The 26,936-nt window shown below is 40.8% G+C and overlaps 1 protein-coding gene across 1 annotated transcript in view; it reads right to left on the bottom strand.

Moving 5' to 3' along the window:
- The window catches only part of FYB2 (FYN binding protein 2), a 94,152-nt gene that overhangs the window by 27,686 nt on the left and 39,530 nt on the right, over nucleotides 1-26,936 (bottom strand). The window contains 5 exon segments of the mRNA XM_035017722.1: nucleotides 8,403-8,546; nucleotides 11,219-11,407; nucleotides 14,613-14,644; nucleotides 22,845-22,924; nucleotides 24,089-24,210. Coding sequence (XP_034873613.1) covers nucleotides 8,403-8,546; nucleotides 11,219-11,407; nucleotides 14,613-14,644; nucleotides 22,845-22,924; nucleotides 24,089-24,210 — 567 coding nt within the window.

Genomic DNA, 26,936 nt, shown 5'->3' with positions numbered 1-26,936 from the left:
GCAGAGAGCTGAACACCCATGTGCTTAATTCCTAGTTCAAGACTTTTTTTTTTCCTTTCTGACTCCTTCCTTTTGGCTGCAACATATGTAAAAGTTTATGGCTTCTTTTTAAAAACACAGACAACTCCCAAATTTACATCTCTAACTTAGACATTTTTCATGAATTCTAGATACTCCATCAGCCTTCACACCACTCCTATTTGGTTGTCTAAACACATTATGCTCCAAACCAAACTCACACTTTCTCTCTGCAAATCTGCTTTTCCTGAAGTCGGCTCCATCTCAATAAAAAATGGCAACACGTCCTTTCAGTTGTTCAGGTCCCAAACACAAAGACGTCCTTGACTCCCTCCGCTACTTCCAAATTCTATCCTGAATCCAAACGCATCTCAACAAGTCTGCCACGTATGCTCCTCCGAGCTCCAGTCATTTCTCACATTAGTGCAACAAGCTCCTAACAGGTCCCTGATTTATCCCTTTGCATTTCTTCTTTCATGACTTCGGCCAGGACGATTCTTTAAATACAATCAGATCATTCTGTTCTTGTGCTCAAAACCTCCCATTCTGAAAAATCTGTCAGAGGAAACGCCAAAGTTCTTGGAATGGTCTACAGAAGCTCCCACACTATCTGGCCCTTGTCATGTCTCTGACCTCATCTCCTACACCCTGCTCTAGCCACACAGCCTCCCTGCTGTTCTGCCCCCACATCTGGTAGGTTCCTGCCTCAGGATATTTGCATTCCTTCTCCCCTCCCCAGAACATTCTTACCCTAGATACACTTGGCTCTCATCTACTTTACATCTCTGGAGTCACCTATCAACACTTTAAAATTGCAACTCCTACTACCTCCGCTGGCTTTCTTCATTCTCTTTCCTTGCTTTATTTTTTCCCATAACATTTACTACCACAGCATTCCACAGAGTGGATATTTTATCTTTTATATATTTACCATCTGTCTCCTCTGATCAGAATGCAACTTCCATGAGCATAGGGATTTTTGTCAGTTTTGTCTACTGCTATACCCCCAGCACCTAGAATAGAGCCAGGCACATAAAAGGCACTCCAGTATTTTTTAATATTGAATGATTTGAATGCATATGTCTTCTAACTAGAATGTTTTGCATATTAATAGTGTTTACTGATATATTAAATTTTACATCTTCTGTCTCATTACATACTTTTTATATGTTCTGTTCCCCCCCCCATCTTCCTCTTTCTTGACTGATATTTCTTCTCTTCATTCTTCTTTGTTTTCTATTTGTTTGGAAGGAATATGTGCTATCTTTTAATAGTTATCCTAGTATATTTTAAATTTTAATAACATACAGGAAAAAGCACAAATCATAAGAGTATAGCTCAATACATTTCCCAAATTGAACATATTCATGTACAGGATCAAAAACCTAACACTGCCAGTGCCCCCAAGCCCTTCCCATGCTCTGTTCTAGTCCTTGTTCCCTCCCACAAGGGGAGCCACCATTGTACTGCCTAATATCAGAGGTCAATTCTGCTGATTTATGAACTTTATATTAATGGAAAAATTCAGAATGTTCTCTTTGGTGTTGCCTACTTCCCTTCAATACTAAGTGACATTCATCTGTGCTGTTGCGTAGAGTTGTAATTTGCTCATTCCTGTAACGATTCCATTGTGTGAACATGCTACATTTATCCTTTCTACTTTAGATGGACATGTGGATGGTTTCCAGTTTGAGGTTATTATAAAAAGTTCTGCTATGAACATCTTGTATATGTCTTGGTAAATTGAAGTATGCATTTCTATTGGGTATAAGAATAGGCATGGGGTTGCTAGTCATAGGATATGCATATGCTGGGCTTTAATAGATACTGCCAGACAGTTTTCCAAAGTGATTACCCCAGTTACAGTCCCAGCAGTGTAGGAGAGTTCTAGTTGTTCCATAACTTAAGACTTGATATTTTTAGTGGTTTTTATTTTAGCCATTTGGGTGGGCGTGTAGTGATATCACATTGTAGGTTTCATTTGCATTTCCCTGAGACTTAATGAAGGTGAACAGCTCTTCCATAATGTATTTGCTTTTTGAATATCTTCTTGAGTGAAGTGCCTCTTCATGTATTTTCCCAATTTCTCTAAATTTTTTTCCTGATTTTTATATTTTCTGGATAAAGTGATGTTTATAGAAGATTTATATATTCCATATCAGAGTCCTTTGTCAAATATATATACAAATCAAGTAACTTCTTCCACTCTGTGCCTTGCTTTTTCACTGGTATCTTTTGATGAATATATATCCTAGCTACTCTCTTTTAAAGCTAGCATAAATTACTATTGTTACTCACAATTAAAAACCTTAGAATGCTTTGAGTTACCTTCCCAAAGTATGTGCTATTAATGTTCAATATTTTTCCCCCCTCCCCAGTTTGATGTTATTGTTTTATTCAGTTGACACTTGCTATTCTTTCTTGCATCCGAAATTCTCTATCTGGGATTATCTTCTTTCTGCCTGAACTACACGCTTTAGAATCTCCTTGAGAAGGTTTCATTTGGTGATTAAAATCTCTCACTTTTTATTTATCTGAAAATATAATAATTTTTCCTCCATTCCTGACATGCATTTTCACTAGTTATACAATTCTGGATAGACATTCAATATTTTTCAGCAGCACTGTATTCAAGTTACACACTCTTGTTGAGAACTCAGCAATCAGCCTGCTTGTTTCTTTCTGGGTGACTGGCCTTTTCCTTTGTCTGCTTTTAAGGTATTTTAAGATATTCTCTTATTCTTCAATATTCTTCCATTTCCTTAAGATATAACTAGGTGTGGAGTTCTTTTATTTATCCTACTTAAGAACTTAAGGGCTTCTGGATCTATAAATTGATACCTTTCAACAATTCTAGAAAATTATCAGGCATTATCTCTATTTTATCCTCCTCCCCACTCTTTCTAGGACCCTTTTGTAGAACGCTGATTTAATGTTATTTTAAGACTTCTTTTATCCTTGAGGATTCTTATCCTCTCTTTCATTCTTTCCTATCATTTCTCCTGTGGAATATATTTTGGATAATTTCTCTAGATTTATCTTCTTGTTCCTTAATTTCTTCACCTGTGTCTAATTTGATGTATAATTCATTCACTGCATTTCTATATCAATTTATCAAATTATTTATCTTTTTCAAATCTGTTTATTCCCTGTTCATATTTTTTAATTTTTTTTTAATTTTATTATGTTATGTTAGTCACTGTGCATCATTAGTTTTTGATGTGGTGATCCATGATCCATTGTTTTCATATAACACCCGGTGCTCCATGCAGTACATGCCCTTCTTAATACCATCACCAGGCTAACCAATCGCCCCTCCCCCCTCCCCTCTAAAACCCTGGTTGTCTCTCAGAGTCCACAGTCTCTCATGGTTCATCTTCCCCTCTAATTCCCCCCCCTCATTTTTCCCTTCCTTCTCCTAATGTCCTCCATGCTATTCCTTATGTTCCACAAATAAGTGAAACCATATGATAATTGACTTTCTCTGCTTGACTTACTTCACTTAGCATAATCTCCTCCAGTCCCATCCATGTTGATGTAAAAGTAGGGTATTCATCCTTTCTGATGGCTGAGTAATATTCCATTGTATATATGGACCACATCTTTATCCATTCATCTGTTGAAGGACATCTCGGCTCTTTCCACAATTTGGCTATTGTGGACATTGCTGCTATGAACATTGGGGTGCATATGGCCCTTCTTTTCACTACATCTGTGTCTTTGGGGTAAATACCCAGAAGTGCAATTGCTGGGTCATAGGGTAGCTCTATTTTTAAATTTTTGAGGAACCTCACACTGTTTTCCAAAGTGGCTGTACCAACTTGCATTCCCACCAACAGTGTAAGAGGGCTCCCCTTTCTCTACAACCTCTCCAACATTTGTTGTTTCTTTCCCTGTCCATTTTTGCCTTTCTAACTGGTGTAAGGTGGTATCTCAATGTGGTTTTGATTTGAATTTCCCTGATGGCTAATGATGATGAACATTTTTTCATGTGTCTGTTAGCCATTTGTATGTCTTCTTCAGAGAAGTGTCTTTTCATATCTTCTGCCCATTTTTTGACTTGATTATTCGTTTTTTGGGTGTTGAGTTTGAGAAGTTCTTTATAGATTTTGGATACCAGCCCTTTATCTGTAGTGTCATTTGCAAATATCTTCTCCCATTCTGTGGGTTGCCTCTTTGTTTTGTTGACTGTTTCCTTTGCTGTGCAGAAGCTTTTTATCTTGATGGAGTCCCAAAAGTTCATTTTTGCTTTTGTTTCACTAGTTTTTGGAGATGTATCTTGAAAGAAGTTGCTGTGGGCAATGTCAAAGAGGTTACTGCCTATGTTCTCCTCTAGGATTTTGATGGATTCCTGTCTCACATTGAGGTCTTTCATCCACTTTGAGTTTATCTTTGTGAATGGTGTTAGAGAATGGTCGAGTTTCATTCTTCTGAGTGTGGCTGTCCAATTTTCCCAGCACCATTTATTGAAGAGACTGTCTTTTTTCCATTGCATGTTTTTTCTTGCTTTGTCAAAGATTATTTGACCATAGAGCTGAGGGTCCATATCTGGGTTCTCTATTCTGTTCCATTGGTCTATATGTCTGTTTTTGTGCCAGTACCATGCTGTCTTGGTGATCACAGCTTTGTAATATAGCTTGAAATCAGGCAACGTGATGCCCCCAGCTTTGTTTTTCTTTTTCAACATTTCCTTGGTGATTCGGGGTCTTTTCTGATTCCATATAAATTTTAGGATTGTTTGTTCCAGCACTTTGAAAAATGTCATTGGAATTTTGATCGGGATGGCGTTGAAGGTATAGATTGCTCTGGGTAGCATAGACATTTTAACAATGTTTATTCTTCCGATCCATGAGCATGGAATATTTTTCCATCTTTTTGTGTCTTCTTCAATTTCTTTCATGAGTGTTCTGTAGTTCCTAGAGTATAGATCCTTTACCTCTTTGGTTTGGTTTATTCTGAGGTATCTTAAAATATATTAAATATTATGTTTTGTGTTTAATAATTCCAATATCTGTACTATCTTGCAGGTTGGCTCCTAGATGTGTTATTTTGCTGGCTTCCAATCACTGTGACTTGTTTGCTTGTGTGTTTAGTAATTTTTGTCTATGAACTGTTAATTTTTAGAAGTATATATTGTTGAATTATTTGAAACCTGGAATAGAAGTTGGTTCCATGAAAGAGGATTTTGTTTGCTTCTACCAGTTGTCTGGGAGGGCTACCAAGCTGATACCACATTAGATTACTTTGGGTTTCTTTTGGACCACACACATTGTAGTGGGGATTTGAACTGCTGATGGACATGAGGATCAGCTTATGGTAATCATTTTTTTTTTCCTTCACCCAGCACCAGGGTCAAAATGGCCAAGTTTCCTTCTGATTACCAGGGCTTGTGTTTTGTTAATTTTTTTTTCAACCAAAAGAAGTGATAATTTCATTCATTTTTTCAAGAGGCCTATTTGCATAGGAGGAGTACAGAAAGACACTCTATTGTGTTTTTCTTCTCAAAACTTTGATTTCATGCCAACTCTCCTTGACTAAGCATTTTGTGCTACTCAAACAAGTACTGGAAAGAACTAGTAATGGACTCAGCAACTCCCTTTGTGCTTTAGCAGCATGTACAGATTACTCAGAATAATCCTCTTTGGACTGTTTTCTTCATGGTATAATCCCCAAATCTATAGTGACTCTTCACGGACAGTTCATAATTGCATGAAAATAGCTTTCATCCCCATATTCAGGGCTCTCCTGTAACTCTTTAATTCACTTCAACTGGTCTTCCTCTCACTTCCATTTTTTTTCTATACTCCAAATTAAATCTACCCACTTCTCAATTTAAGGCATGGTTTTTGATTTTATGCCACCTCTGTGCTTTCTCATGTGCCAATAATATCAAAAATATCTTTCTCCCTTTTTCCATTTATTTTTGAAAAAATTTTTATTGTGTTCAGAATGCTTGAGATCTACCCTTTTGACAACAAATTTATAAGTACACAATATAGCATTTTTAACTATAGGCACAGTCTTATTCATTCTGTGTGGACATAATCCTTTGAGGTCCTGACTTTATACAGAAGTTTCCAATTATGAGCTCACTTGGGGCAGATCCTGGGATATCAGGACCTGTCCTCTGAACATCACACCCTCAAAATAGGAGTTCAAGAGATTCAGAGCTCAGTAAAAACCCTTAGGGCAAGAGTAGCTCTGGCACTCACCTTCCAGGGTTCCTGGTTCCTGCAAGTATATGGATGCTTTCTTTTTACATCAGTTCTGTGATACTTTTAATACATTTTCCAAAAATTCATTCTTTACTTTTCTTAGTCAAAAGAATTATTCATGTTGTCAAATCTACTGTAGTCTCACTGGAGTTGGATTTATTCTTTTATTCCTTTCTTTAACAAAGTTTTGTTGGGGGACCTCCAGTGTGCCAGACACTGTGCCAGGTTGCAGAAATACAGAGAAAAATACCAAATGGTGGGCGCCTGGGTGGCTCAGTTGGTTAAGCGACTGCCTTCAGCTCAGGTCATGATCCCAGGGTCCTGGGATCGAGTCCCACATCAGGCTCCCTGCTCTGCGGGGAGCCTGCTTCTCCCTCTCCCACTCCCCCTGCTTGTGTTCCCTCTCTCGCTGTGTCTCTCTCTGTCAAATAAATAAATAAAATCTTAAAAAAAAAAAAATACCAAATGGTCTCTAATCACATGGTGCCCACCGTGTACCATGGGAGACAAACACGTACCCCATGTATTATAACGTAAGGTATGCTATACTTTTTTTAGAGAAGGAAATAAATGAAGAGAACTAACAGTTATTGAGCACTGAAATATACACTTTATATACATTGACAAAGAGCCCTGGAAAATAAGTAGTATTAACCCCATTTGTACATGAAAGTCTGTAAATTTCCTAAGATTATGGGATTAGTATATAGGGGTCCTGGGTCCCAGAAATGCTTAACTGCAAAGCCTAATATGGAGATAGGGTCACTTGGTTGCTGTTTCAGTGCCATGGAAACAGAAAGGAGTGGGGAATTGTGGTCCCTGGAGAGCAGGGAAGAGGAGGATGGATGGAGGTAAGTGAGGCCTCAGAAGAAGTGACTTCTGAGATAGATCTTAAAGGATGCTTAGGACATCAGCAGGTAGCGAATTCCAGACAGAGATCAGGCAAAATTACAGGGGCATTTAAACACATGATGCAGGAAATGCAGAATGCTGCAGAGTATGCAGGGAAGGACCTGTGAGGCAGGGATGTGGCCAACTAGCCCAGAGGCACATTTTAAGGGACCCGGAGTCCATCTTATGATCACTGCATATTTATTCTTCTCATAACTGTTTTGTAACGTGAAATGTCAGTGGTCTGCCATGGTTTATTGGGCTGGAGTGGATATCTGTTTTCTTTGTCTACCAATACCTATTCCCCCGAGCCCCCCAACAGCCCTTTTCTTTGACTTGGGAAATCCTTCAATCTGATATTATGTACTTTTGGTAGAACGGACTCTGCCTGCAGCTCCTGGGGTGAGTTTATGACACAGGCTGAGCCAACCAGAGCATCCTATCCCCCATTTATAATGACTGGTGCAGAGATGACATGTGACCCAGTCAGAGCCAATAAGACCCAGATCTGGGCCTTTTCTCATAACACTTGAGAAGGTAAAAATTTCTAGTTTTCTTCTAGGGTTCCTAAGAGGATAGGGTATAAGTTTGTTACAGCTGGATGCCATATTGCCTCCAAAAGGGTAGGGTTTGTAGTATTAATTAAAATGGAGCTAAGCCAGGGAGGGAAAAACCAGGAGAAGAAGTAATATTGAGTCCTTGGTATTGTTTGTGTATGTGGACCCCGTCACCACCAGACTTTCCTTGAGGTGAGTCTCCTTTTTTTTCTCAACACAATATGATTACTGTTACCTGTAATCAAGAGTCTTGACTAACATGAAGGTAAAATACAACCTAAATAAAGTCAACTAATGATATCCTAACTATATCATCAGTGTATCGATTATTTTGGCCTACAAAAATCAATAGGAGCTGGTAGATACACAAAGAAAGAAGTAAATATTTGCTGAGTACCTATTATGTGACATACTGTCAGATTTGGCCCTCACAAATCCCCTGTGAGGCCCATAGTATGATCCCTTTTTATCAATGAAGAAATGGAGCTGCAGGAATATGAAGTTATGGCTATTAAGTATTAGAGGTTAGATTCGACCTCTGGTCTTCTCCTTCTAAATCCAGTGCTCTTTACATGACTGCACAAATGCCTGACTAGGGCAAGTTTCCTTGTACATAATAAATGTTCAATAAATATTTATAAAAGAAACTAACATCTTGGACACCCACAACTTTAAAATCATTCGGTGACGGTGAAGAGAAGCAGGAAGAAAGGCAACTTACAGTGGCCTAGGGAGTGCCTGGCCAGCTTCGGGTCTTGGGGCCAGGCCTTTGTCTGGACAGCGTCGCTCACAGCGCCCTGCTTCCTGGGCAGCATGCTCCTGCTGCCTCCGAGGACTTTCATCACCTGCTTTCTTCCCCGCATTCCTCCACGGGCAGCCCCCTAAACACATGCAACAGGGAGAGTGCTGTAGAGCTCGGACTTACCTGCTCCGTTTGCCACTTACTTCTATTCTGTTCTTCAGTCATTCACGCTTCACGGAGAGCAATGATTTATTGTGGTACTGCACAGTCTCCCTAGACTAAGTTTCACAAGGATGCACACAAAGTCTTTGGCTCGCCTCTGAATGGCCATTGAATGACCAGCGCAGAGGCAGCCCCACAGAAGGCAGGGGGCATGTAACAGAGCACTGCCTACAGAGCAGGTTCTTCATATATCTGATCTCACCTCACCTCCATGACACCCCATTGGGAAAATATCATTGGTCCACGTGATAAAGAGTTTCGAAAGGTTAAATAAAGGACCTCCAAATCCTCTGGTCTCACAGCCAGTGGTCTACCAAGGCAGGACTTGAGCCCTGTGCTCTTGACCACCAAGCGATACTGCGTTCCTTCCGCCTGACATTTCATCTCTCCCCTGGCCATTCTTCTGTTCCTCCTCACTTCCTTTCCCACTCCCTCCCTGCAGTGTTTGTTGGACACGAATGCTGAGTTCCAGAGATAGAGAGACACCATGGGCACGGTGGCCTACACACTGATCACAGAGACATTACACAAATATTAAGATACAATGTGGCAAGAACCATTTGCCGTTGTGTTGTTCACTGAGACAGAAACAGAGGAGGGGAGGTCCGTTCTCTCAACTGGGAGACAGGGTGGAGGATGACTTCCAAAGCAGGTCTTACTAAAGAGTATATTAAAATGTAAGGACTCTTCCTTGACTGAGGGGATAAAGGAGTACCTGGCGGATAAATCAGCATGAGCAAAGGCATGCGTATCTGGAGAAGTGTTAGGGTCCTCAGACAGGTGTATGGAGGCTGATGCTGAGGGAAGACTGGAAGGGACAGAGAAAAAAGACGAGGTGAGAAAGATGTGACAGAATGAGGCTGAGTAATGCAGGGTCATGCGTGCAAGTTTCAGTGTGGGCCTCACTGAGCCCCAGGCAGCAATCTGAGCAGATGTTCATTTCAGAAAGATCTGGATGGATTGCCAGGAATAGACACTGGAAACCAAGGAGCATTACAGCCTTTCTGGACATTTATCAAATGACAACGGGAGAGGAGATTACTGTACTTTGGACATCAAGTAGACAGGAGAGTTGATTATGACAATACATCTGAAAGTACTTGGAAGAAGCTGAAGTACTTAACAGATATAAAGTATGGGATTTCCTGAGTTCTTGGTGGGGTCTGGGCAAACTAAAAGGAGAATATAAGGAGGGGCATTCTTTCAAGTCACACAGCCAAGAAAGAATTTTTTAATGGGGAAAAATGATAAAAATAAGTCAGAGTTTCACACAAATGCAGTGACTACCTTCCTTCACCATGGCCCCTAATAAGGCAGTGCATGGGTTCCCCTTGGCCTGTCCTTGGGAATGCTTCCTAGGGTCAGTTTGAATCACAGGGGATTCTGTATCTACTGACTTACCATTTATATCTGACTCCAAACAGCACTGCTCAGCTACACTGCCCACCACATTTACCTAACATAATCTAAGTCACTTTTAAACAAGTTCCAAAACTCAAATCCACACCACAAAAGCAGGAATGTGTCCCTTTGGTGGTAGCCTGATCCCATACCTGGCTCTTCTCAAACGGCCAGCACTGATAGAGAAGATATCCCTGCTTTGGGGTTCTTTCATGGTCAATATCCCTAACCAATATCCCTAACCATGATCCCCCCTTGTCTTTCTCATGCTCCTGATTAACCCCTTTCTGATCTCTGGCCTCATCACCCACTTATGGCCTCGTCCTCCCTCTGGCCTCAGCATGTAATGCCACTTCCCTAACTCTGGTCCCTTTCTTTCACAATTAGTGACTTACTGCTTCCTTGAATGATACTGCTTTGTGATCCTCTATAAACACACATCCTGATCCATCCTGGCCTCCGGGCCTACCCACCAGGTCAGGCCCATGCCACCACCAACCTGTTTGATCTACCTGAGCCCTGCAGATGGGACTGGAACAATCTGATACTGTAAGATAGGCACATCTCAAATAGGTTTTTAGAATGTTCTGAGCAGACCACTCTAGCTGTCTGAAGGGGACAGTTGTCAATTGGATATGAATACACACACATATAGTATTTACCAATAAGTAATAATTAAGAATACATTTTTATGGTGTTTTATGGTTTACATAGCACTTTCACACACATTATCTTATCATCACAAGACAGAATCAGGGTGGGACTGGGTATGGTCATTGGGTAGGGATTATTTATTCTTCTCTTACAGATGAAATGACTGAGCTCAGAGAATAAGTCGTTCTAAGCAAGGCCCACCTTAAGGAGGCCCTCCCTCCGGGGTCGTTCAGTTTCAGGGTACAGCCCCCAATTGGGTGTCTATGTTTTGCCCTCTGGATGCCTTGCTGAACTCACACTAGTCCCAGCCCCACTCCTAAGGCCTGCTTCATGGCTAATAAGTAGAAAGCCTGAGGCTAGAGCTCAGTGTTACTGTCAAGTTCCTTTCTTTGAGCAAACACCCAACAGCCACAGGGTCTTCTGACTCTGTGTCTGGACAACTGCTGTCTCAGCCACTAGAAGTCCACTCCATGAACGACTCCTATGACATGCCTGAACTCTACTGTTTGGCCTGGGACCCTAGAACTCTGATACCTTGAAGAGATGGCTTGAAGGTAGATCCTTTTCTGGTGTTTGAGGCTCCAATTCACATGGCTCTTTTTCCGTCTCCTTTTTATCTTCATCTTCATGTTTAGGGCTTAGATGTGAAGAGACACCAGGGGAAAAGTGAGGTTTAGAGTGTTTAGACCATAGTGTACCACCCAATCCTAAATGAAATGAATGGAAAAAGTGAATGTAAAAAACACGAATAATCCCCCACCTCTCTCCACCTTCTTCTAAGATGAGGATCAGGTCACCCATTAGATCATTTCACTGAGTTTCTACCTGCTCCAATCAATGCCAGAACGAATCTCTGCTTAAAATCTCCTAGGAACTCCCCATTGCCTGTAGGATAAAATCTAAGCCTATAGTGATCTGGCCGAAACCTTTCTTTCCAACCCCATCTACTTCTGCTCCTTCCCTCCACTTTTGCTCTAGACTCTCACATTCCCCAAACCAACGATCCTAGTTCGAGCAACTCTCCCTTTTTAGTTGCTATTTCCCCTGACAGACATGCCCTCCGCATCTTGCTGGAAAACATCACACCCTTCTCAATTTGTCTGAATCATCTTACTTCTGAGAATCCTTCCTTGATTCTCCCAGTCATACCTTCTTATCCACTGCCCCAATACTTTGTCCTTCTATCTTGTATTCTAAAGCACTGTCTATGGATCTGCCTCCAGTTCCTCCACTTTGCCTTGTAAATGAACAATCAAGTTATAAGGAGGCAGAGCTCTGCTATTTCTCGATATATCCCCAGCACCAATGCTGTGTAATCTAGAGAAGCAATAGCATGGGCCCTGGCACAGGGCAGTAAGGTACTTAGCCAGGCTTCCCTACGGAAATGAAGGACTGCCGCGCACCGCAGTATACAGACAGCAGCTGCACTGGAGGGAGTAGGAGAGAGAGACGCAAGGTGGACAGTGTCATGAAAAACCTGAGAACCAAGGACAGAATGCTGGGGAACCATCAACCCCCAAATGAGGACTTCTGTTCTGGCACAGTGAACTAGATTTACAACCACATTCATACAGAAGGCAGAAAAAGAAGAGCCCTCAAAGGAACTCAGAAGAGGAGGTCATCAAGGGAGGAAAGCACCAGAGACAGTACTGTTCTGAAAGACAATGGAAAGAGTTGTCAGGAGTTTCATTCACTCATCTAATTACTGAGCACCGTGTCCCCCATTAAGGCCATCTGCTAGTTCCATGATGATTGGGGGCGGTGAGGGAGGGCTGGCTTCTAATCCCCACTATATATCCCTCTTTCTGCAAGTCTACGATTAACCTTTCTAAAAAAAATCAAATTTTCTCATTTATAAATGAAAGGTCACAATGCCAATCTCCATGGTTGCCATGAGAATGAAATGTGAGAAAAATGTTGAAAGCCTAGCATTGTTCAGAGCATATAAAGGACCTGCAGTAATTGGGGTCCTTGTCTTCATGGAAGCATTTGCTGTGTTAGAATTACCCAATTCTTATTTCTCATTGCACATTGTTGGTATTTCTCCTAAAACATAGCTGCCTTGTTGATGTACATGCCCTTGGTAATCCATCTTGCCCCTCAGGTCTTGTCCAGTAGTTTCTATATAGCTGGATCTCCATAACAATTATCAAATTAAACTCAATATGGTGACTTCTAGGAATACTACGAGGGGATGGGGTACGTTATCTCTGCTTTGAAACTCTTTTGTGGCTCCGCCCTGACCTAGAGTATAAAGTATAAATCTGTGCTGTCAACTGTGGCCACTGTCCATGTGTGGCTATTGTGCCTTAGAAATATATCTGGTCCAAATTGAGCTGTAAGTATAAAACATACTTGGATCTTGAAGAATTATGAAAAAAAAAAAAAGACTATAAAATACACCAGTAACAGTTATTATATTGATTACATGTCAAAATGATAATATTTTAGATATACTGGGATTAATAAAATATATTATAATTTTACCTGTTTCTTTTTACTTTTTAGCATTTGGCTACTAGAAAAATTTTAAATGACATCTATGGTTTGCCTTATAGTTCCATTGGACAGGGCTGGTCTAAATGGTAAATTAGGCCTGGAACATACATTCTGACATTTTCACCTGGCCAATTCCTACAGGTCTTTCAAGATTGAACTCAGCTGTCAGCTCTTCAAGAAAGTATGCCCAGAGTCTCATCTCTGTGTTCCTACAACTACTTAGGAGTGATTATATTATATTGTAACTTCCTACTGAGACGGTCATTTCCCCCTCCAAATAGCCCCTTACCCCCAACCATTCTGGCCTCCACGCCCATCTTGAACCAAGGGAAGAGAATATATTCTATTCATTTTTGTATCTCAGAATCTAGCAGCATCTGAACAGAGTAAAAGCTCAATAAACAATGAATTAATCATGTGACATGGGCCTCCCAAGTGCCAAGCATCATGCTGGATGCCGGAGGGTAATTATGGGGGGCATGAATCGAGGCAGGCCAGAACTCAAGGAGAGAGATGAAACAGACTTCCCCCATGACCCAGTGTTTGTGTGTTTAGCCTCCGCCAGGGAATTTTGATACTTGCTTCTCCAGACCTCACCGACCATGTTTACTCTAATGCATTAAAAGTAACTCCAGGGGAAGAATGATAGACACAGACTCTGAAGAGGTGGGTCAGAGCACAGCCTTGCCAAGGTCCTGGTTTGGACCCAGAAGTATGAGCGGCATCAGGAACACCAAGAACAAGAAAACACAGGCCCTTCTCACAAGGAGCTCACACACAAGAAGGGGTGAAGAGAAGGAGAGTGAGGATGAACTGGCATGTTAGCAAACCAATGACACACAGTGATGTTAGTGCAAACTTGTGAACCTTACAGGGAGAAGCCTGGCTACTTCTCTCTGAAGGAGGGGACTTAGGAAGGCTTCTTATAGGTGGGAATGTTTGAAGGTCAGTAGATGTTTACCAGATCGTTAAGTTGGGATGAATTAATGAATTAAGGCAGCAAAGGCACAGACATTTGAGACAGCATGGTGCATTTTGGAAACTAAGTTCTTTGGCAGTCACATGATGGTTATATGCCCAGTTGACTGTGTGATTCCTACAGTCCAGGAGCCCCTGAGGGTAGTGGCCAGGTCTCCATCACTGCTACCACCCCAGTGGTTAGCAAGTGGCTGGCCATGCTGGAGACTCAGTAAGTGTTTACTGATGAGTGTGGTGTGGGCTGGAACAAGGCAGGAGGGAAAGGCCGGGCAGGACCCCTGAGTACCTTCTCTGCACCAGGCACCTTATGAGGTGCTGGGAAAGCTGAACTGGGGCAGTCCCTGCAAGCATAGCTGACCCATCGAGGTAAACTAGTTCATGCATCAGAGGGCCGGTGGTTGGATTAATGCTTTTCCATTTGAAGATAAAACTCACCTAAGTTCTTGATGGAGACCATTCTTCCAAGGCTGAAAGTAAAGAGGGAAATGGTCATTTTCATAAACCAATCCAAACCATGCCTTTGTTGTATGATTACAGATCTTTAGAGACTTGACCAAAAGACCAGGCAGGTGAGGTCTCAGCATGGAGCAAAGGTGGACACTGACAACAGAAACCTCCAGGAATCCTGGCCGGTGGAAATGAAGGTCAGTGGGAAAGGAAGAGAAGCATTCCCCATGTGACGGTGCATGCCAGAGGGAATGTATCCTCTGACTTAGAATAATAAATTGTCCTCTGCATGCTTTTCCAGGAATGTGCCTGTAGAATAAAGCTTTCCCATCATTTGGGGGAAATACGCACTTGTGATACCGGAGCAATGTTTCAGCGGGCAGAAGTAGTGACACAAGTCATGCTGGGAACTCTCCCGGGCTGGCTGTGCACCCCCTGATCCAAAATTCGCTCATATAATCTAGATTTGGCTCCATTAAGATTATGTCCCAATGACTACAATGTAGCTCATTTATTCAGTTGTCACCAAGATCTGATTCATTCATTATTTTGAATCTAGACAAGAATGCTGAAGAAAACAGAAAATAGCTAAGCCTTGAAAACGCTGCTCCCAAGACCAGCCTAAAAGCTCATTTGCCCTCCTGTGAGGAGAGCCCCGCAGGCCTTCATTCAGGGACGACCGGTTTTTATTTTCCGTATAATTCTAACAACCTGGATGGTAGAGTGACAAGTCAGATGGACCTCGGCTACATTATTGACAGGTGGCTGAGCCTCTCTGAGCCCCCAGTTCTGCCCTGTAAAATGCAAGCAGTGAAACTAGCTCACCGGGGAGCAGGGAGGATGAAGCGCTCCCACGTTTGCACAAATGCCTGACACAAAACAAGGACTTGGTACAGGCTTTTCCACGTGACAGACTCCCTGCTAGATGCAAAGATATTGACAGAGAAAGCAGAACTGTCAGAGAACAGAAAACAATGACAGCAAACAGACTTGGGGTTTCGTGGGAAGACAACTAGCTCTGAACACCTAACAAGGGACTAAAATCATCATCTTTTTTTTTTTTTTTTTTTAAGATTTAGCACAAGCAGGGGGAGGGGCAGAGGCAGAGGGAGAAGCAGGCTCCCTGCTGAGCAGAGAGCCTGACGCAGGGCTCAATCCCAGGACCCTGGGATTATGACCTGACCTAAGGCAGATGCTTAACTGACTGAGCCACCCAGGCGTCCCAAGGGACTAAGAGCATTTTTATAAAGAAGAGTGTGAACTGTAGCCATTCAATCCCTTACGTTCCGGAGGATTCCATGTTATGAAGACAAGGTGAGATCAGATTCCACCCACCCAAACAAGAATACTGAGATGAACACAATACATGTCTGAAAGTTAAGATTTTAAAGTTAAAAATACAGGGCGCCTGGGTGATGTAGTCAGCTAAGCGTCCGACTCTTTATTTTGGCTCAGGTTGTGATCTCAGGGTTGTGGGATCGAGTCCCGTGTCGGCCTCTGAGCTCAGCACGGAGTCTGCTGAAGATTCTCTCTCTCCCCCTCTGTTCCTCCCCCCGTCATCTCTCTCTCTCTAATAAATAAATCTTTTTAAAAGAAGTTAAAAATACTTTAATGCTTTTTTTTCTTTTGAATGAGATAAACTCTAGTTATTTACAGAGTTCACTTGTGCAGAAAAGTTTATTATTTTGGAGATATTGCCAGATAATTGAAGCATTTTAAGAGAATGTTTCTACTCTTGTTAATAAGAATAATCATTTGTAGTTTTCTAGCTAGAAAGTGTAGCTAGAACAGTCCTTTCTAGTAGGTGTAAGAAAACAAGCAGAAAGATGAAAGGTCTTGACTAAACGAACCCGGTGAGGAAAGAGTGAACCTTCACTGGTACAGTTACAACACGAGGCGAGCACCTCGTGTGCCAGGCGCTGTACTGGGCGCTTAGCTACTTTTGAGTTCTCTCAGCAATTCAGTGGAACAAGTATGAACCCCCTTATTTACTGAGTGTCCACTACAGCAGATGCGGTCACCACAGGGCATCTGCTTCCTGCCCTCATGGAGAACACAGCATTTTCCAGAAGACACAGCTGGAGCCCAGAGAGGTCAGATGCCTGGGAGAGATGCAGGTGTTTACTATCGAATGGTTTCTCTGAGTTTACCTGACTCTCGTTCCCACAATGACCCCAGATGTGGGTACTTCCATTATCTCTATTTTACAGGTGAGGAAATGGAGGTTCGCGACCACACGGGCAGGTGCTGGGACTGAGGCCAGCAGGGACTCTGCTTGGGCCCTAACCAAGTTGCTTCAAGGTGGCACCTCGCACCACGCCCACCAGGAGCCAGAAAATGCGCCTTCAAAGAGCTGGTCATCCTCCCGAAAGTGCAGGAGATACACATTTGGCTTGTGCTACAGAACTCCTCTCTCTGGAGGGACCGTTATTAATGGCCAGTTGATGCTGGCTGCCATAGATAACGGGCCGGGAATGGGTGAGGGCCAGCTTCTCCCTCCTCCCCACACCACCTTTTCTATCTCTGTTATTACAGGAGACAGAATCTTAGCAGCTGGAGCCTTGAAAAGCCTCAGGAATCGGGAGAAAATGGAAAACAAAGACCTTTCTCCTTGCTCATAAAAGAAACTCCTGTACAGTCAATTCTGTATACCTGTTATAGTTATAAAGTTGGTAGAAAGAGGAAACAATACCTTTTGGGGTTCTTCAGTTTCGACTTCGTAAGTTGCTAAAATAAATAGGAAAAAAAATGATATCAGAGGCAGTTTATTCACCGTTTCTTACAGCACCCAGGATTTAAGCAACTATGAGGGATGGCAGAGTTCAGGTTTCTCAGCCTCCAGAACATGGATCTGTGTGAGGCTTTGTCCCGGTGGTCTGGGGAATTCCCGGGTCACTGACCATGGCTTTAATCTCTGTGGGGATTTCCAGGATGGAATGTATGGTCAGTGAAAACACGTGAAACAATTTTCACTTTCCTGTTTCTGTAAATAGATATATACTCCATGCTTAAGAGACAGCACTGAAATTTAGTGGTTGCAATCGGAAGGGGAATGTGAAAGGGAAGGGAAAGGAAAAAAGCCCCCCCCCCCCCCAAAAAAGGCTAGATCCCACTTCAACAAAATGAACTCCATAGCACGCTTGTAAGTGTTTTATTCCTTGACTGTTGTTTCCCTAGCACAGCTTGAAAAGAGGAGACTGGCCACCAACGGAGGTTTGAATTCCTTTTGATTTTTCTCTGATCGTTCTGTGGATTTTACTGAACGATGCGATGCCAACCTTAATTATTAACAAACACAAGTAGTGGCAAAAATGTGGGCTCAGAGCCTAGTTCTGCCACTTCCTACCTGTGGGATTGCGGACAAATTACTTCATTTCCTTGAGTCTCAGTTTGCTCACTTGAGAAATGCAGTCAATTAGTACCTGCCTTACACAGTTAATGGGGAGATTAAAGGAGATAATGTAAAAAATGGGACATGCCTAGCAGAGCACCAGATATTATACAGAAAGTGATGGGTTTTTGATAAAACTGATTATTTTTCTTTGCTGAAATGTCATCTCTAGAAGTTCCCCCTACTGTTAATGAATATCCATGCATAATAAGTAGGACTCCCCCTGTTTTTCTTCTCTTTCTTGCTGCTAGGGTCCTGAGGCTTTAGTTTAGAAAAGTGAGCAAAAAACATGTTGCTTTTTTTTTTTTTTTAAATTAGGCTCCATGCCCAGTAAGGAGCCCAGTGCGGGGCTTCAACTCATGACCCTGAGATCAAGATCTGAGCTGAGACCAAGAGTCGGATGCTTAACCGACTGAGCCACCCAGGCGCCCCTCATGTTGCATTTCAAGGTCATTATTATTCTATACATACAGTCCATTGATAAAACAAATGAAATCCTAGGTTTTCTTAGGGATTGCCTGCACGTGTTTGTTTGACACACAGACCTAAAATTCTTGGTAGATGATTAATACTATGCACTTCAACTAGAGTCATTGTACACTTTTATTTTTACTGATTTTTGAATCAAAATGTATTATTTTGGCATTGCTTACTTTAAAATATTTGTTTAGCTATTTATACATAATAAATATTTGCTTATGATGCAGTTTGCTCCATATCCATTCCAAATATGGATTCCTTTTCCAATTTTAAAAATGATAAGTCCCCTCCCCGAACTGATGTATCATTCTTTGTTTTTCAAAGAAATAACAAATCATGATGTTTTTGCTTCTCACTGCCACCTGGGGAGAGGGGAGATATTATTATTCTGTCTTGGAAATGGGGAAACCAAGGCTCAGAGGAAGCTTACTTGCCAAGGCCGCTACACAAAAATACACACTGAATTAACAATGTATTCATAATTTGATTATGATTTTTTTTAACAAACTAGAGGTGCTCCAGAGGTAAGTTTTACCATCACAACTTGCTCCCAAGGAAGGAATATAAAGGACAAAGGACTGCACCCCAGGGGGTCAGGAAGGGACAAGGAATCATAACAGGAGGATGCAACCCACAGCCCTGGAGCGCATTCTCTCCACTGACAAGCTTTATTCCAGCTGGGGGAAAAGGACACACATCACAAGATGGTCCTCAGTACCCTCCAACTGCTGGCACCATAACATGACCACAGCTTACAGGCTTTTTCTCCATGTACTAACTCCCTGTGTGACCTTGGAAAACCAGGAGGTGAGAGGACTCTTACTAATAATATAAAAACAGTAATAAAAATCAGCTAACATTTTTTACACTTACAAATAGCAGGGACTATGCTAAGTGTTTAAATGTATGATTTCACTTAATTCATACAATGATCACTCTTGACACCCCCATTTCACTGAGGAGGAAGCAGAGGCTCAAAGAGTGAAGTTAACTTGCCCAAGGTCACTCTGTTAGCAAATGGCTTTCAAACTTTCTCCCAGCTACGGAATCATTCATTTAAGTGGAATATTGCCCACCAGCGTACACAGAACTTCTCTGGTTGATGTTATCCTCAAGATCTCCAGTACCCCTCAGGACAGTCCTAGGGCCTAGGAAGCATAGTCTGAATGCCTGGTCTAGATGACCTGAGGACAATTCTGCAGAACTTCTAGAACAGCCTATATCCTGCTTACTCACATTCTGTATAAAAGGGCAAAGCCTCAGAAAGGCACCCATGCTGAGCTATGTACCCCCAAGGGGATGGTCTTTGTTTTCCTGGCATTAAGGGACAAACTCATACAATGGTGACAGTGAAAGCTAACCACCTCATCCTTCTCCTTCTTTTCCTCCCTCTCTCTCCCCCTCTCCTCCAGAAAGGTAGCATTTAGATTCCTCACCCTTGGTGGACAGAGAATGAAAGAACGATCCATTTTGAGTTAATCTTTGTAGAAGATGAGACTTACATTGAGATTGATTGATTTTTACCTATGGATATCCAATTGCTCCAACACCATGAAAGGCTAATGTTTCCTCCATTAAATTCCCTTTTATAATTTTGTAAAAAAAAAAAAATCAGTTGGACACACTTGTGTAGGTCTCAGTTCTGGGTTCTTAATTCTGTTTCATCATGCTATGTGTCCTTCCTTGCCAATGCCACATAGTTTTGATTACTACAGATATAATTCTTGAAATCAGGTAGTCTGCTACCTCTCAATTTTTCAGGTTTTTTTTTTTTTTTGGTGTTGTTGTTGTTTTTAGCTATTCTAGTTCCTTTGCTGTTCTATATACATTTTAGAATAATGTCAATATATTAAAAAAGAAAAGATCTTGCTGAGATTTTTATAGGAATTACATTAATCTATCGACCTGCGGAGAATATTTTTTCTACATGGAGTTTTCCAATCCATAAACATTGCTGGGAATGGCCAGCAATCCCTGTACCGACGGATGAAAGATTACTCCAAACTTTGCTGAGAAAGAAAGGAGAAGGCAAGGGGGTCAGAGACGAAGACCCTTTGCTCTTCTTTGCTCCAGCTTTTATTGGTCCTTCAGGATAATCACAAATCCTTATCACTGTTTCTCAAGCACGTGATGTGTGACAAGGGATCTTACTGAAACTAGGAGGATCTCTTTACAGGAAAGATACAATATGCTAATCTGCGTGTTCTATGAGTTCTGCTAAACATAGCTTAAGGGACAATGCATACGTCTCTTAGATCACAGGGCGGCTGTTTGGGCTAAGAAAGCTTGGGGGAAGGCAACTCCCCACGGCATTCCAACGGCAGAGTGGTCACGTGGGCCTCAGCATTCCAAAGGCCTAGGCCCTTCTCTGAAACCCTCCCCGTCCTTAGCGGCCTCTGTGTTTCATTTTAGCAAGTCAGGTATTATGGCTGATTTCATGCTCTACATTAACCCCAACAAAACATGGTATATCTCCCCCATTTATGTAGGTTTCCTTTGAATTATTTCATCAGCAATTTGTAGTTTTCAAAATTTAAGTCTTGTAACATTTTGTTAGAGTCAATTTCTTTCTTTAGCTATTGTGAATGTTATAGTATTTTCTGATTTTAGTGTGTTCATTGCTAGTATATAGAAATAGGATTTTTTAATTCTATTTTGTATCCTGTGACCTTGTTGAACTCATTTATTCTTCTAAGATTTTTTTTTTTTTTTTTTTTGTAAATTCCTTGGAAATTTCTACCTAGGCAATCCTGCCGTCTGCAAATAAGGACAGGTTAATTCTTTGTTTGATTTGTACATCTTTTATTTCCTTTTCTTGACTTGTTACACTGGCTAGAACTTCCAGCACTATGTTGAATAGGAGTGGTAAGAGTGGACATCCTTGCCTTCCTTGTTCCCAGTCTCAGGGGAAAGTATTCAATGTTTCTCCATTAAGTATCATATTAGCTATAGGCTTGCTTTCTTTCTTTTTCTTTTTTTACAAATGCTCTTTTTTTCAAGTTGAGAAAGTTGCCCTCTATTCTTATTTTTCTGAAGGTTTTTACCATAAATGGGTCTTGAATTTTTCAAATGCGTTTTCTGCATAGATTGATGATTGTGTGATTTTTCTTCTTTAGGCTGTCAATGAAGATTTCATTGATGATTGAGTTTTTTGAGTGATCTTTGAAAATCAAACTAGCTTTGCATCCCTGGAATAAACAGCATTCAGTTATGGTATAATTCTATTTTATGTCTTGCTGAATTCTATTTGCTAATATTTTGCAAAGGATTTTTATGACTATACTCATGAAGGATGTTAATCTGGAGTTTTCTTGTGCACATCTCTGTCTGGTTTGCTATCGGGGTAATACCAGCTTCTTAAAATGAATCAGTAAGTGTTTCCTCCTCTTCCATTTTTCTTGGAAAGATTGTATAGAATTGGTGTTAATTCATTTTTAAACATTTGGTAGAATTCTCGAGTGAAATCTCCCAGGACTTTGAGATGGTCTTTTTGGGAGTTCTATTTTCTGTTAATAAATTTATTTTTAAATTTTAATTCCAGTATAGTTAACATACAGTGTTAAAGCTTTTTTTTTTTTTTTTTTGAGTTTTAAAATTATGGATTCAATTTCCTTAACAGTTATAGGGCTATTCACATTATTTATATTGAGTGACTTGAGGTAATTTGAGTTTTTGAGGAATTGTTCCATCTTTAAGTTGTCAAATTTAGATATGTAGAGTTGTTCATAATATCCTCTTATTGTCCTTTTGAAGTCTGCAAAGTTTGTAATATCTTTGTTTCATTCTTGATACTGTTCATTTGTATCTTCTTTCTGTTTCTTTGTTAGACTTGCTAGAGGTTTGTCAATTTTATTGATCTTTTCAAAGAACAAGCTTTTCCTTTCATTGATATTCTCTACTCTTTTCTGTTTTCAATTTATTTCTGTTCTTAATCTTTATTCTTTCCTCCCTTCCACTTGCTTCAGATTTATTTTTCTCTTCTTTTTCTATGTTCTTGAGGTAGGATCTTAGATTCAAAGATTTTCCTCTTTAATGTAAGCATTTAGTGCTATGAATTTCCCCTCTGCATTCCTTAGGCTGTGTCCCACAGATTTTTATATATTTTCATTTTCATTCAATTCAATATATATATTGATTTCCTTTTAGAAATGTGTGCTTTTGTTTCTAAGTGTTTAGAGAGTTTTCTGTTACCCTTTAGTTACTGATTTCTAGCCTGATTACATTGTGGTCAGAAAATACACTATGATTTCAATTTTTCAAAATGTGCTGTTTTATGGCCCGGAATATGGTCTATCTTAGTATATGCTTATGGATGCTTGAAAAGTATATGTATTCTGCTCCTGTTGCACCTTCTATAGATATCAATTAGATCCTGTTGCCGATGATGTTGCTGAATTCTGTATCCTTGCTGATTTTCTGAGTAGGTGTTCTGTCAATGTGGAGAGAGGGGTGTTAAAGTCTCAAACTATGAGTCCATTTGTCTATTTCTTCTTTCACCTCGTGCTTCACATGTATTACAGCTCTGGAGCTTGGTGCACACACGATTGTTTTGTCTTCTTGATGGATTGACCCTATTATCATTACATAATGTCCCTCCGCATCTCTCATAATTTTCTTTGCTCTGAAGTTCACTTTATCAGTTATTAATATAGTCACACTGACATTCTTTAGATTAAATTTACATCCTCCAATCTCTCTCTTTTAATTGGTATATTTAGGTAATTTACATTTAATGTAATTAATGCAATTATTGCTATATTAGGGCTTAAGTCTGCCCTTTAGTTTTTATTTTGTGTTTGGTTTTTTTTTTTTTTTTTGCTTCTTTTTGATATTTCATGCTTTCTTGTGGGTTATTTGAACATTTTTTAGAATTATTTTTTATTTACCTATAGTTTTTTTTTTTTTAATATCTCACTGTTTAGCTGTTTTAGTGGTTGCTCTAGGGATTATACTATATATACACGTAACATCACAGTCTACTGGTATGGACATTTTATCAGTTCATGTGAAGTACAGAAACCTTATTTCCCTCTATGTCCCTTAACCCTTTCCTTATAATGGCCTTATGTATTTCTTTTATACACATTTAGAACTATATCAGATAATGTTAAGAGTTATTGCTTCAACCATCAAACATAATTTTAAAAACTCAAAAGAAAGAAAATACGTCACATTTACTCACATTTGTATTCTTTCCATTTTTCTCTCTCCTGAAGTGACGGTCCAAGGTTCTTCCTTTTATCATTTCTTTTCTGTCTAGAAAGCTTCCTTCAGCCATTCTTTTAGGATAGGTCTGCTGGAACAAATTTTCTTAGTTTTCCTTCATCTGAGAATATCTTGATTTCCCCTTCAGTCTTGAAGGATATTTTCACTGGTAATAGGATTCTGGATTGATAGTTCTTTTCTTCTTGTACTTGAAAAATGTTGTGCCACTTTCTTCTGGCTTTTGTGGTTTCTGATGAGAAATTCAGTCATTCAAATTGTTTTTCACCTATAGGTAATGTAGCATTTCTTTTGCTGCCTTTAAGATTTTTACTTTTTATTTTTTATTTTTTTACAGGTTTGATTATGTTTTTGTGTGGATTGGGTTTACCCTGTTTGGGATTTTCTTGGCTCCTTCAATCTTTTGTTTAATGTCTTTTACCAAATTGAGGAAGTTTTCAATTTCTTCACGTACTTGTCCAGTAGCATCCTCTTTCCCCTTTCTTTCCAGTACTGCAATTTAACACTTGCATTATAGTCCCACAGATCCTTGAAGCTCTGTTCATTTTCTTCCCCCATTCTGTTTTCTCCATATTGTTCAGATTGGGTAATTTCTATCATTTCTTTCAAGTTTATGGATTCTTCTATTCTCCCCATTCTGCTGTTGAGCCCATCAGTGAGCTTTTTATTTTTCTCATTGTATTCTTCACTTTTAAGTTCCTATTTCTTTTTCTTTACACCTTCCATTTCTCTGCAGAGACATTCTATTTCTTCTATTTTAGAATAGTTTTACTCTATTTTTTGTGTGTTTCAGTCATGCTTGTAATTGCTCACTGAAGTATTAAGAGCTGCTTTAAAGTCTCTGTCAGAACATGCTAATACTTCAGTTGTCTCAGTGTTGGCATCTATTGATCATCTCTTCATTCAAGTTTAGACTTAGACTTTCTTGGTTCTTGGTATGATGAGTAATTTTCTTTTGAAACCTGGACATTTTAAGTATTATGTTATGAGACTGGATATTATTTAAAGCTTCTGTTTTAGTTGGCTTTTCCTGGTGACAGAAATGGGATAACTTTTTTCTGTCTGCTGAGGGTACACATCTAGGTTCTCCACTTCTTGGCCTCCCAATACCCAAGTGAGGGCAGGGCTCCTCACTCCACTTGGACCAGAGTGGGTACTCCAGTTCCCCACTCAGCTTCTGCTGATAACACCCTGGCTAAGAGTGGTAGGAGTGCTTGTTTTTGCTCCCTATTTGGCCTCCTTACTGCTGGGTAGTTGTGAAAGTCCTGATTCTCCACTGGGTTTTCTCTAACAACATCCCAACAGGGAGAAAAAGGGGCACCTTCTGCGGGGTGGGAGACTGGAATATAAGCTCCCCACAAGGTCTTCATTGTAGGTGGAGTTTTGTTACTCCTGGAAGTGATGAAAGTCCCAGCTTCTGACTTAGCTTTCTCTGCACCACCTCAGCAGAGGGGTTGGGGTACATAATTGCAGGCTGATGAGGGTGGGTGTCTGGGATCCCCACTCAGCATTGGCTGGTGGGGTGGAGCCATAGTTTTTTCTGTGATGTTTGGCTGGAGTAGAACAGTTATTGTCTAAGGCTTTTTGTTTTTCTAGACGGCCCCTTCTCTGGTCCTTAGGCCAGAGAGAACAGGCTTTTGCTGTAGATGTTTCTGTTTGTACCCCCTGGTGTTTCTGGATTGCTGGCTTCTTTAGCTCGAAGTCTGGGATATATGAGGCAAGAAGAAAACCCAAGGAACTCACCACCTATTCTTCCTTGGGTTCCTAGGTCTCTAGCTGGTCTACCTTCTTATTTCTACCTTTTCAGAGTCTTCAAGTTTTCTTATGTTTGTTTTACATATGATATCCAACAGTTTTAGTTGTACTTAGCAGGGGGAATAGGAAAGAGTATATATGCTCCATCTTTCCAGAAGCAGAATTCCACTTGACTTTAAATGTATTGTTTTACCAAACTCTCAGAACAATGCCATGAAGGCAATATTATACCCATTTTTCAGATGAAGACACTGAGGTTCAGATGTCATTCACCCAGTAAGTGGTATAAAGATAACTGGAAGATAAATGGGGTAAGAGTCAAACGAGTAAATACAGTGGGGGCAAAATAGCTCACTCCCTTTTTGTTTGTTTGTTGTTGTTGTTTTTCTTGGTCCTTTAAAGAGGAACAAGGAAAGGGGTGGGGACATGTAACAGGATCCTTTTGATCCCAGGCTGTAGTTCTTCAGTTTCTTTAGCCCTGACAGGTCTATTCCTATCTCCCACCAGGATGTTCTCTCTGGCAAGGGACACCCTCACCACCCTCACCTGTCTCCCACCTTCTTCCCTTTCTGCTACCCTATGCTCTGTTACTCTAAATTGCATCAGTGGCTTATTTTCTGAGCCCTTTCTCTTTCAGCCATAAACACTTGCCTCATTTATGAAGTACATGAAGAATCCCTCAGTGAAAGACTGAAGAGAGGCTTGAGTTAGTGGCTCCTTCTTTGGGTACCTCAGGTGATGTTCCCTGGCAGGCCACCATGAACATTTGTGGCCTGGGAAGAACAAATGCAGGCCTCTGGTCCAGCTTCCCACTTTCAGTCCTCAGCTTCACCCTACATGACAAGGGGCCTTGCATAGGCCCAAATCCCATCCACACCAGCCCCCATGAACTGCTCTCCCTGCAGCCCAGTCTGTCCTGGGACTCAGGGAAGAGACCCAAGCAGGACCTCAGACAGCCACTTGAGAGGGGGTTTTCTGGGGGCCTCATGTATCCAGAAAGAGAAGGTATAGGCTCCAATGAGAGCATCTAAATAGCCCTATAAGCCCTTTGTAGAAAGGCATGCAGTTGGAATTTAGTCCCAATGGGGCCCATGGCCTTTCTATTGAAAGCATGGTTTATAAACCAACAGCAGCAGCACTACCAGGGAACTTGTTAGAAATGAAGATTCTCAGGCCCAACCCCACAGCTACTCAACCAGAATATGTTAAACAAGATCCCCAAATGATTCATATTTTAAGTGTTAGAATTTGAGAAGCCATATTCTGATGCAGGTGCCCAAGAACAGAACAATATTGCCTTATGGGGGTGAGAGGGGACAGGAGTTGCTTGTCTTAGGACTAGTATTTTATAAGCCATATGGGAGAATGTAGACTTTGCCCAGTCTAAGAGAAAGAGAGAGGGAGCTTTTCCAGTAGTTCTACAACCCTTTATTTCCTGGGGAAGGGGAGGGCAATTTCAATGG

Source organism: Mirounga leonina, unplaced genomic scaffold (genome assembly GCF_011800145.1).
Source record: "Mirounga leonina isolate KUSES-001 unplaced genomic scaffold, KU_Mleo_1.0 Mir_173, whole genome shotgun sequence".
NCBI lineage: Eukaryota > Metazoa > Chordata > Mammalia > Carnivora > Phocidae > Mirounga > Mirounga leonina.
This window is presented reverse-complemented; position numbering and strand designations above follow the sequence as displayed.